The sequence below is a fragment of the Pelophylax lessonae genome (assembly GCF_965119305.1).
Source record: "Pelophylax lessonae genome assembly, chromosome: 12".
In the NCBI taxonomy this organism is placed as follows: Eukaryota; Metazoa; Chordata; class Amphibia; order Anura; family Ranidae; genus Pelophylax; species Pelophylax lessonae.
In genome coordinates, this window is record NC_138779.1 from 29,068,529 (window position 1) to 29,079,753 (window position 11,225).

Sequence of the window (11,225 nt, forward strand, 5' to 3'; positions counted from 1 at the left end):
CGGCACTGCGTTACTTTAACTGACAATTGCGCGGTTGCGCAACACTGTACCCAAATAAAATTGATGTCCTTGTTTCCCCACAAATAGAGTTTTCTTTTATTGGTATTTGATCACCTGTGCGATTTTTATTTTTTGCGCTATAAACAAAAAAACAGCGAGAATTATAAAAAAAAAAAATAATCTTTTTTACTTTCTGCTATATAACATTTCCAATAAAAAAAAAATTAATAAAAATCAAATTTTTTCATAATTTTAGGGCAATTTGTATTCTGCTACATATTTTTGGTAAAAAAAAAAAATCCCAATAAGTGTAAACATTATCGTGTCTACAATCTAGGGGAAATGTTTATGTAATTTTTATTTATTTTCACAAGTAAAGTACAGCCGGGAGCAAAAGAACAAAAGAAATAGGCGGAGGGATAGCATGACTTGGCCATCAGTGGAATTGTCTCTGAAAGGGTTAACATGTTAGGCAGTCTGGGGTTTGTCCTTCTATTGGTCAGGACAGCTAAGGGAGGGGCTGTTAAAGGGGGGAAGTGAGCTCACTGTAGTCTTTCCCGCGATTGGTCAGGGCAGCTAAGGGAGGGGCTGTAGAAGGGGGGAAGTGAGCTCACTGTAGTCTTTCCCGGGCTTCAGTTCCAGCGTGGGTGAAGAAGCATTAGAAGCATTCGGATCGTCTGCTGCCGTCGGGTATTGTGGCCCCCCCCCCTCCCCCCCGCTATTGCCCCGCACTGCCTGACTATCTCCCCGTGCCTCCTCCACCTCCTTACTGCTTTTAAGCCCCATGTCAGATGCTCGGTCCCTCGTGGAGCAGCTGCGGTCCATGGCTGAGTCCATGGGACAGGACTGGCTGCAGCAGCAGGTCTCCGGACTGCTTGCCCCGGCCGCAGCGAATGCAGGGGGGAGACGTGCTCGGAGGACTTGCCCCCCGGAGCGCTTCAGCCCCCCCCTCCCTCTAGAGCTCAGCACCGCTTTGGGAGCCCCTCGGAGGACCCTCCAGGCACGTCGGAACAGCGCTCTCCAGCTGTCTCCGGCGCTGGCACTGGGAGGAATCCCCGTCATCGGCGGAGCTCTGCAGGTGGGGGCCGCAGCCACACTCTCTCCCCCCCCCCCCACCTGTGCGTCGTGGGCATCCAGAACATGCGGCTGCCTCCCCTGTGGATGCTCCGGCAGAGGGGGCAGCCCGGCGTGGGATGGTCAGTGCGGCGGGCTCCGGTCAGTCCGGTAGAGCGGCCAGAGGCCCCTCCCGCCCCAGGGCCTCTTCATCATCTTGTCGGGATCTCGGTCATGGCAGATCCCCTCCCCCCAGCACCAGCAGGAAGAGGAAATCGTGGGGGTCTGCCGTGCGGTCGGGGGACTGCAGTCGTCTGAGCCGGGATGGTCGTCCGAGTCCGGGAGCGGTCGGTGCGGCCGTGCCAGACCTTTCTACCGCAGATGCCCTGCATGAATCATCCGGGTCCGAAGGCGAGCTGTCCAGCGCGGAGGAAGAGGCGGCGCCACGTCCGGCGGCAGCGATGGAGTCCGGTGACGCGGCTGTGGGGTCCGTTCCTAGTCAGCCCGGTGAGTACAATTTTGCTTCCTTGTTTTCTTCACAGAGTGTGCAGTCTTCTGGGGGGGCGAGTGGGGGGGTGGGGGCCCCCGGGGCGGGTCTAGTGGTGCCTTCTCCCGCTGTGAGCGGGTTCTCCTCGCCCCAGACAGCGGGCATGGCGTCTGCCGTGCCTGCTTCCGTCGCAGCGTTTCAGGAGCTGGTGGCGGGTTTGCGGGTTTTGGTACAACGTTTGGACGCGGCTGCTCCTCCTGCAGCGTCGCCGGTGTCGGCTTGGGTGGCTGCTTCGCCTGTGGTTGGCGTGGCGGTAAATCAGGGGCAGGCTGCCCCCCCTGCTGTGGTTCCGTCTGGTGCGGCTCTGGCGGGGGGCGCGGTGGGTGAGCGGCCCGCGGCCGAGGCGTCTAAGGACGCTGGCAAGGGCGCGGATTCTGTGCGTTTGGCGGACTCCGCCAAATGCGAGGTTTAGGTTTGTTTTGAGGGTCCTTTGGGCGCCCATCTCAAACCGGAGGTGCGGGAAAAGATTTTGAAAGGGGACTATGTGGAGATTTTTACCCTTTTGCCCTTAGAGAAGTTTAATCTGGACCGGATTAAGCCTGAGGAGTCCAAGAAGGAGGATGAGGAAAAGCGCCGGTATCGCCTTATTCCGCGGACGTTTAGCAATTGGCTACAAGCGTTTGCCATTTTTGCTAGCGTGATTGGGGAGAAGCACCCCGAGAATTGTTCACCTTTATTCTGCTATCTTAATGCCATCGGCGAGGCCCACAGGGTGTATGGGGGTGTAGCCTGGTTGCGGTATGATGAGCAGTTCCGTCAGCGGAAGGCGGTGCGGCCGTCGTTGCGTTGGGATCATAAGGACATCGGTCTATGGATGAACCTTATGACCTCGGCGCGGGCCTCCTCTTCGTTTTTTCCAGGGGGGGCCGGGAGTCCGACCACCCCAGGACAGCCGGCCACAAAACGACGGGGTTGCTGTTGGCAGTTCAACGAGGGTACCTGTAAATTTGGCGCCAGCTGCCGTTACAAGCACGAATGCTCCCACTGTGGCGGATCCCACCCCTTGTCCCGGTGCTTTAAGGCAGGCAAGTCCCGTTCCGGCGACGCTTCGGGAAAAAGGGTGGACTCCGGTGAGGGTGGACAGGATGGCCCCCTTCCTAAATAGGTACCCGGATCGACAGGCCGCTCGCTTGTTGGAGGCGGGTTTCTCGGGGGGTTTTGTCATTCCTTGCTCCCTGGCTCGGATTCCTCCCCTGGCTGACAATTTGCGGTCGGCTCAGTTGCACTCCGCGGTGGTTTCGGAGAAACTCGCCAAGGAAGTGGCGTTGGGGCGTATGAGCGGCCCCTTTTCTGTCCCTCCTTTGCCTGATTTGGTGGTCTCCCCATTGGGGGTGGTCCCTAAGAAGGAGCCTAATAAGTTTCGGCTGATACACCACCTTTCTTTTCCGAAGGGTGGGTCGGTCAATGATGCCATTGCCCCAGAGTCATGCGCGGTTTCATATACCTCTTTCGATGCTGCGGTCTTCTGGGTCCGGCACTACGGCAGGGGTTCTCTGATGGCAAAGACTGATATTGAGTCAGCTTTTCGGCTATTGCCGGTCCATCCGTGCAGTTTTCATCTTTTGGGTTGTAGATGGTCTGGGGGTTTCTATGTGGATCGCTGTCTACCTATGGGGTGTTCCATTTCCTGCGCCTTGTTCGAGACCTTCAGTTCCTTTGTGGAATGGGTGGTCCGGGATGTGGCGGGGGTGAATTCGGTCATCCATTACTTGGACGACTTCCTGTGCGTTGGCCCACCTTCTTCTAAGCTCTGTGGTGTACTGCTGGCTACGGTTCAGCACATAGCAGAGCGTTTCGGTATTCCACTGGCGGCGGATAAGACGGAGGGCCCTCTCGCCGTCATAAAATTCTTGGGGATCATTATAGATTCCCAGGCCATGGAATGTCGCCTGCCGGAGGACAAGCTGTCGGCTCTCAAGGATGAGGTGCGGGTGGTTGCCGGTAAGCGTAAGGTACAGCTTCGCGAATTGCAATCGCTCCTGGGCAAGCTGAATTTCGCTTGCCGCATTATGCCGATGGGCCGGGTTTTTTGTCGCCGGCTCTCTTCTGCCACGGCTGGGATACAGTCCCCCGGGCACTTTATTCGTTTGACGGGGGAGCACGCAGCTGACCTGAGGGTGTGGCAGGTTTTCCTGGACACGTTCAATGGGCGGTCGTTGTGGATGGACGGGCCGGTCAGCAACAGTGATATTGATCTTTTCACCGACGCGACCGGGTCGGCCGGGTATGGTGCATACTTCGGGGGGCGTTGGAGTGCGGAACGATGGCCGGAAGACTGGCGGGGGGCAGGTTTTTTGCGCAATCTGGTCCTCCTGGAATTGTTTCCGGTTCTAGTGGCCATTGAGTTGTGGGGGGGGGTTGTTTCGTGACAAGAAAGTCCGTCTCCACTGCGATAATTTGGGGGTTGTCCAAGTCATCAATACTCTGTCTGGGTCTTCTCCGCCGGTGGTGCGGCTCCTGCGTCATCTGGTATTGCGTTGTCTGCAATTGAATGTCTTTCTGTATGCTGTGCATCTCCCGGGGGTGAAAAACACTTTGGCTGATGCATTGTCTCGTTTTCAGTTGGACAGGTTCCGGGAGTTGGCACCGGGAGCGGAGCGACACGGCACCCCTTGTCCACGACGGCTTTGGAAGATTGCATTGGCATCGCCTCCGGGTTGATTCGCGGCTCCTTGAGTGGGTCCACGTGGTCTGCCTACACCAAGGTTTGGCGGGAGTGGGGGGCCATGTTACTTGAGGCAGGGGTGGATATGCTCGGGACAGAGGTCAGGAATCTTTTGATCTATTTTATCTGCTTGAATTTCACGGCGGGGGTGTCGGTTTCTGCGGTCAATCGTAAACTATCGGCTATTGCTTTTCTGTGTAAGTTGAGGGGTGTTGCGGACTTTACCAAAGATTTTTTGGTTCGGCAGGCGCTGAGGGGTTATCGGCGGGGTGCCCCAAAGCTTGACGGGCGCCGGCCGATCACGTTTGAGCTCCTGCAGATGTTGTTCGCCCAGGTGGGCGGGGTGTGTTTCTCCAGTTTTGAAGTCCTTTTGTTCCGGGTCGCCTTTGCACTGGCCTTTTACGGGGCTCTTAGGGTGAGCGAGCTCGTCAGCTCCTCTAGGGCGGCACACGGGGGATTACAGATGGCGGATGTTCACTGCGATGGTTCTTCCGTGGCTTTGATTATCCGCCGTTCAAAGACGGACCAAGTCGGCAGAGGCGCATCCGTGCGTCTTGGCCACATACGGGGCTCGCCCATTTGTCCGGTTTCGGCGTTTCTCGAATATCTTAGGGTTCGACCGGCTGGGTCCGGTTCTTTCCTGGTGCACGCGGACGGGTCGGCCCTGTCCACTTTTCAATTTGTTTCGGTGATGCGCCGTTGTCTTACGGCCGCAGGCTTGCAGGCACTGCAATATTCTTCCCACTCATTCCGCATCGGGGCTGCTACAGAAGCTGCTAGGTGGGGTTTGGATGAGTCTGTTTTACGGCGTATTGGTAGGTGGGAGTCAAACAGATTCAAGCTTTATGTCCGCCCCCATTTGGTGTAACCGCGGTTCTTGCGGGGTTTCTTTTTTGCTTGTTATTTGCTTAATATGCTTGTTTTGCCCCCTTTTTTCCTTTCTCTGGCGCTGTTTTCGTAGTGTTATCGTTGGTCTGTTTTCGTTTCAGGTGCGGTGGCCCTCGTGTGGATTTTGGGACACTCTTTTGTCTATTGGGGGGCCAGACGGGCGGATGTTCGGCCGCAAGGGCGACAGCTTGGTATCCCTCGGTCTGAGGCTACCGTCCGGTGGATCGGCGTTCCAGGCATGTTGTGGGGCAGGGTGCTTCCGGAGGTACACAGGGTATCCCGGTTGGACAGGGCCCCGGACGTTTTAGTCATCCACGCCGGCGGCAACGATATGGGTGTTAGGTCTTGCCGCCACCTGATTCGGGACGTCAAGTTTGACATTCTCCGGCTACGCATGGAGTTCCCGGACACGGTGGCGGTATGGTCGGACATTGTGGGCCGCGCGTCTTGGCGTCAGGCCCGGTCCGTGGACAAGTTGAACAAAGCCCGGGTGAAGGTCAATAAAGAGGTTTCCAGGTTCCTCGTGCGTAACGGGGGGTTCGTGGTCAGACACAGGGAGTTGGAGGTTGATACATGGCGGTATTTGCGCAGTGATGGGGTGCACCTCAATGCGGTGGGCATAGATCTTTGGGCCCTGGGTCTGCAGGAGGGGATACAGAGAGCGTTAGGTTTTTGGCGGGGCACAATGGTGTGAGGTTTCCCACCTTGTGCTGTGGCGGTTGGGGGTCTTTGGAGGTGTGTCTGGTAAAACCTGCTGTACTCAGCAGCTGAGGGACCCATCTAAGGTATGGAGTCACCTGGGGAATGCCATGTTAATAGATGGGTTAACTGGTATTTTAAATTGGGAGGTATCTGCTGTGTGTTGAGGTCGTCCTCGAGCCGGTGCTGCGGCTGGGGACAGTTAAGAGTTACAAAGATACACAAAATGGTACTTGGTATTTGGGGCCTCCAAAGATCGGCAACCTTATGTGATCTTTTATTTGAATATTTTGGTTCCAGTTTTAAGGAACGTGTTATATATATTTTGTTATTGGTTAATAAATGGCCACGTTGGCCAATTTTACTCCAATAAAGGTGTCCGTGTATTTATTGCAGGAAGTTCATTGAAAGGGTTTGGGATTTGAGATAAGGGTTATGGTAAGTGTCCAAATTTCATCTGGGGTGCCTTAGTCATGGAGGTGATCAGTGATTTTTTAATGGGACTGCGACATTGCGGTGGATAGATTGGACACCTCACTGACATTTTTGGCACTTTTGGGTGGACCAGTGACATTACTACAGTAATCAGTGATAAAAATATGCACTGTTACTGTATTAATGACACTGGCAGGGAAGGGGTTAACACCAGGGGCAATTCAAGGGTTAAATGATTCCCTAGGGGATGCTTTCTAACTGTGGGGGGAATGGACTTTCTGCATGAACACAGAGACCTGTGTTCCTAAATAGGAGGAACACAGGATCCCTGTGTTCATTACGGACAGAACAGCGGTCTGCCGTGTTTACAACGGCAAACCGCTGTTCTGTCTCCATGAGTAATGATCGTAGGTGTCCATCAGCAATAGCGGCTGCCGAACCTGCTGATCGGTTTCCCCTGTGGCAAATGGGCGTGCGCGTCCCTGCTGGCGGTCCCACGAAGCGGGATGCAGTTACGTCATTTCATGGGACAGAGTGGACCTGCCGCAGTAAAACTGCGGCGGGCGGTCGTTAAGTGGTTAATTAGAGTTCACCACTATGTGCTCCAATTATCCATCCACATTAGTGATAATAATCCCCTAATCCAATGTGGCCTACCCTGGAGGATAAGACCAACCAATGATCTATATACACTTTTGTCCCTCTCTGGGGATCTGTTTTATACTGTCTCACTTCTTTGGAGGAAATCTTGAATTTAGAACCCTCCTTCTCTTACACTTATCTCCATACACCCAAATCATAAGGAGAGAAAGCTGGACATAGTGCTTTATCTTTTAAAACAACCGGTTTATTAAACACTAAATATAAAAACACTCAAATTTTCCTGGTGCTTAGTGTGCACCAAACTGTAAAAAGCATTCAGTCCTCACAGTGCGGGTATAAGACAATTTCCACAGTGTGACAACAGATTTTTAATAGCCATTATTTCCTTATCACAACAGAAAATGGCGGCACAGGAAGCAGAGCGGTGAGCATTAAAGTCCAACTTCAAGACCAATTTGAATTGAAAAATTGTCCATCAATTTCCTTACTCAGTCAAGATTCCAAACACCTCCTCCTAGGCAACCTACTGTAGAGCTCTGCCCTACAGTAGTTAGGCTAAATTTAGTTTTTGGTTCTGCGGTACTCAGTGGAACATCAATCTATCTTCTAGGTCTGGTCAGGTTTCCCTAAGCTCAGTGGTTGATTGTTCCTGTCTGCCTCTGGAAGAAGCTTCCAAAAAATAGAGTAGAAAGGCCAACCTCTGAGTTATGAATATTTATCAGACCTCAGCCAATCTCTGAGAAGGGGCACCCATAAGGTGGCTGGGAAGATGATAAATGTTTGGGAGGCCTGTTCAGATTGTTCTTGTTCTACAATCTGTGCATTGGAGTTGCTTTTTGGGCCTCAGCATGTGCCTGGCTGAAGGCCAGAAGAAGATCTAATTGAGTGACATTGTGTGTATCACCTGAGTAGACTTGTCTAGAGGGTGTCATTTGGAGGTTGGGTGGCAGACAGCTGCCCTAAGACCCGGTTCACACTACTCTGACTTGTCAGGCGACTTGGTAACACTCCATTCTGTGCAATGGAACTGTTCTAATCAGAGCGACTCAAGTCGCTCCGACTTAGAAAAAGGTTCCTGCATTACTTCTGGGCGAAGTCGGAAGGACTTGCATTGACTTGTATTATGAGAAGTCGTTTGCAAGTCGCGATGAAGTCGAGCTGCACGCAGGGCCAGATTAACATAGGGGCTATTGGAGCTGCAGCTCCAGGCCCCTACCTTAATATAGGCCCCGGGTTGGCCATATTCACTGTAACCGCTCTTCTGTCACTTGTAAACACAGAAGTCTGGCTTCTATGCTCGCTTCCCCAGGCAGCTCCCTTAGAACCTCCCCACACAGCATGAAGGCCAGACAAGGAGGGACAGTTGCCGATGCATGGATGTGTTTATGGGCTTCAGAGACAGCATCCCATGTTGAATTAGGCATGCATGGCTGCACCCTTCCTCCTCTGGGTGCATGCCAAGGCACGGCCCTTAAGGCCCTTCAAAATCCTCAGCACCAAGCCCATGATGCTCTTAATCCGGCCCTGGCTGCACGAGCAACTTCAAAGGCGGGGTGACTGAGTCGCCCTGTTGTGAACCGACTCTTAGACTTTGTAAGTAATACATTATGGATCTCAGGTGTGCATGTGCTTGGGTATGTGATAGAGGTTGCTACAAGGGCTGGGATTGCTCACATAGAGAAAGATTTACTAAAAGTGGTGCACACAGAAACTGGTGCAGTTGTACATAGTAACCAATCAGCTTCTAATTTCAAATTGTAAATAATATGAAGGCGCCTAATAACCAACTAAGCTATAAAAACTTTTCCAAACTGCTGCCCCTTTAAAATGTGATTAACACATAAAAAAATAAAAGGTAAGGCGCTGTTCGCTATAAGTGCATCAGTATATGTGCATAAACTCCAATATATAAAATTATTATTGGTATCAGCGTCTATAAACTATAAATCCATAAAGTGCATCAAAAATTGCTAGAAGATAAAATGAAGCTTCTAACTTCAGTGTGTTCAATTAAACTTTGACAATTAAACCTTGAAGCGGATTGGTTACTATGCACCAGATTCTGCATGCACCAGTTTTAGTAAATCAACTCCATAGAGCTCCAGATTAGCTGGCCATTCCCTCCTACCCCCAGCAAAGGGTGTTACAAAATGATTTTGTCTAAAGTTTGTTCTCCTAATTTTTTTCCTGATGTTTTGGAGTATCCTGCATCCTATTCCTTGCTCCTGTTTGCTGCAAAAAATCTGCCAAAAAAGACATCCCCTAGACTGAGCCGGAGATGTCAGTCTGCATTAAACTGTGACAGGCAGCAACTATTAGCAAGGGACACCTAGGCAGATTATCAGCGGCCCCTCGGGGGGTGGACCTAACATCTTGCCCAGAGGACCAGGCATTTTTCTCTGGAAATTGCCTTATTGGGTACTGGTCCCCTTTCCACCCCAATGAGTTTTTCTTCTGGAGCCTATGAGAGAGAACCTGGCCTTGTTGCCTCCAATAGGAGGTGCCCACAGCAAGCAGGCAGTGACGTGGACACCTGAAGAAAAATCCCAGGAAGTAAACAGGAGAAAAGAAGTCATGTGACCTGTAAGTAAAACAAGCATTTAGAGAGTGGTTAGAGGGGGTGGTAGGGGGATTGCTAATATCTTGGAGTTGGGCTTTACATATTTTCTTTGCTGAGATCCTTTATTTAGGCTACAGAATTTCTGTAATACTATGGAGATAGAACTTAATGCATTATTCAGCCTTCCAGACATTGGTAGTAGTTACATTACTGAACATGGACTTCTTTCCACCATGCAAAACACTCACTTTCAGCCACCTAAACAGGCTTCTAGCATAAAAAAAAAAAACAAATAGGCAGAAGAGGTTGATTTTATTTTTCACTTTTGGATAGAGGAGTGGGTGTTTATTTTCTGGAGGAAATAAGGAAAGTGAAAGGAAATTTCCCCAAGACAATTTTTACCAGAACAAGTGTCTATTGGTAAAAGTCCCCTACCCCCCTGTTAAGGTGGCAACTATAACATTTTGCATTTTCCACTGCTTTCTGCCCCAATGACTATGGTCAACATGCCAGAGGGGGAATGTCCTCAGCGGGGGGCACAGCACTACATAATTTTTATGTAGCCAGATTTAAGAGCATTTCAAAAGGACTATGGTCATATCTGCAGTCTTCTGCTACTCATTGCATGTTGTACATCATATATCAGATCTACATTTCTGACCTTTTAAGGTTTTCTGAAGGCTTTAGGAATAAGATGTGTAAAGAACCTTTATCTGTATGATCAAAAGTGTATGAAATCAGACTTCATTGGGGCTGGACATAATTGCATTGCACAGAGTCTCTAACGGAGCCGATTATTCCTGGCTTGCAAAATCCTGAGATATGGGTTTGGGGTTCTCTGAACATCTTCCTATCACTACCCAAAGGGTATACACAGTGGAATGGCAAACAAGGAGAAACAAGGCGCCCGGTATAACCAGTAAATAAAAGAGCCTGTGTTGAAACCTCAGCTGCTCCTTAAGGGACTCCTGGGGTCAGAGTCTGATCAATAGAAAAACTAGAAGAAAAGGGAGTGCTTCGGGTTGTGGTTGTTATAAGATGACCAGTAAATAATAGGGTGAAGGCAATTGTGTAACTATATATTGTATATAGAGAGAGAGTTTATTAAGTAGGATAAAATCACCAATGAACAATGTAAATGGTCACTCATAGGATCAGGCTGAGCCCGTGTACTTGCCCCACTACAGCTGCTCTCATCCAGCTGTCCTATGGTTTGATCACCGTGCTGATCCTTCCCCCGGAATAACGGTGCATCCATCGCCCGAACCACTACAGCAGCAGTACGGGTCCCTACTCGCAATGATCTCCTGGCCACAGACATAGCGATGTAAGACCATCAGCAGTGGAGCAAGTACACGGGCTCAGCCTGAATGGCCTGTGTGCTCAAAAGCCATCTACAGTAAAGAAAGATCCAATACTGGCAACAAACCCTCAAGCAAGTATATCAAAAGTGGTTATTTTGAGACTACACTTCATCAATTTGCCCAGTGTCAGCCCTAGGTCCTGGCCAGGGTACTCCCCATGCTCTGGTACAGTGTGTTATTCAATCGCCATATTATTATATTTTTTTGTTATAATACAGGATTTATATAGTACCAACAGTTTACACAGCACTTTACAAAAAAATAAAAAATAAAAATCAGGAATATCCATGCTCCAGTCATGAATCATGTCCCACTATGTCCAAAGCTGGGTGCACAGCAGGGTGTAGCTTCAGGTTGTCTAGCTCTGTTTCAGAAATGTGAACAATCACAATTTCTCTTGTCTGTAGTGTA

At 50.6% G+C, this 11,225-nt stretch overlaps 1 protein-coding gene across 1 annotated transcript; it reads left to right on the plus strand.

Moving 5' to 3' along the window:
- Positions 1-3,210: 3,210 nt before the first annotated feature.
- On the plus strand, positions 3,211-5,847 carry LOC309568831 (uncharacterized protein; the record flags this gene model as incomplete). Its single annotated transcript, XM_082274617.1, has 2 exons — positions 3,211-3,541; positions 5,255-5,847. 2 exons carry the CDS (start codon positions 3,211-3,213, stop codon positions 5,845-5,847), a joined length of 924 nt encoding a protein of 307 aa, XP_082130743.1.
- Positions 5,848-11,225: the final 5,378 nt, after the last annotated feature.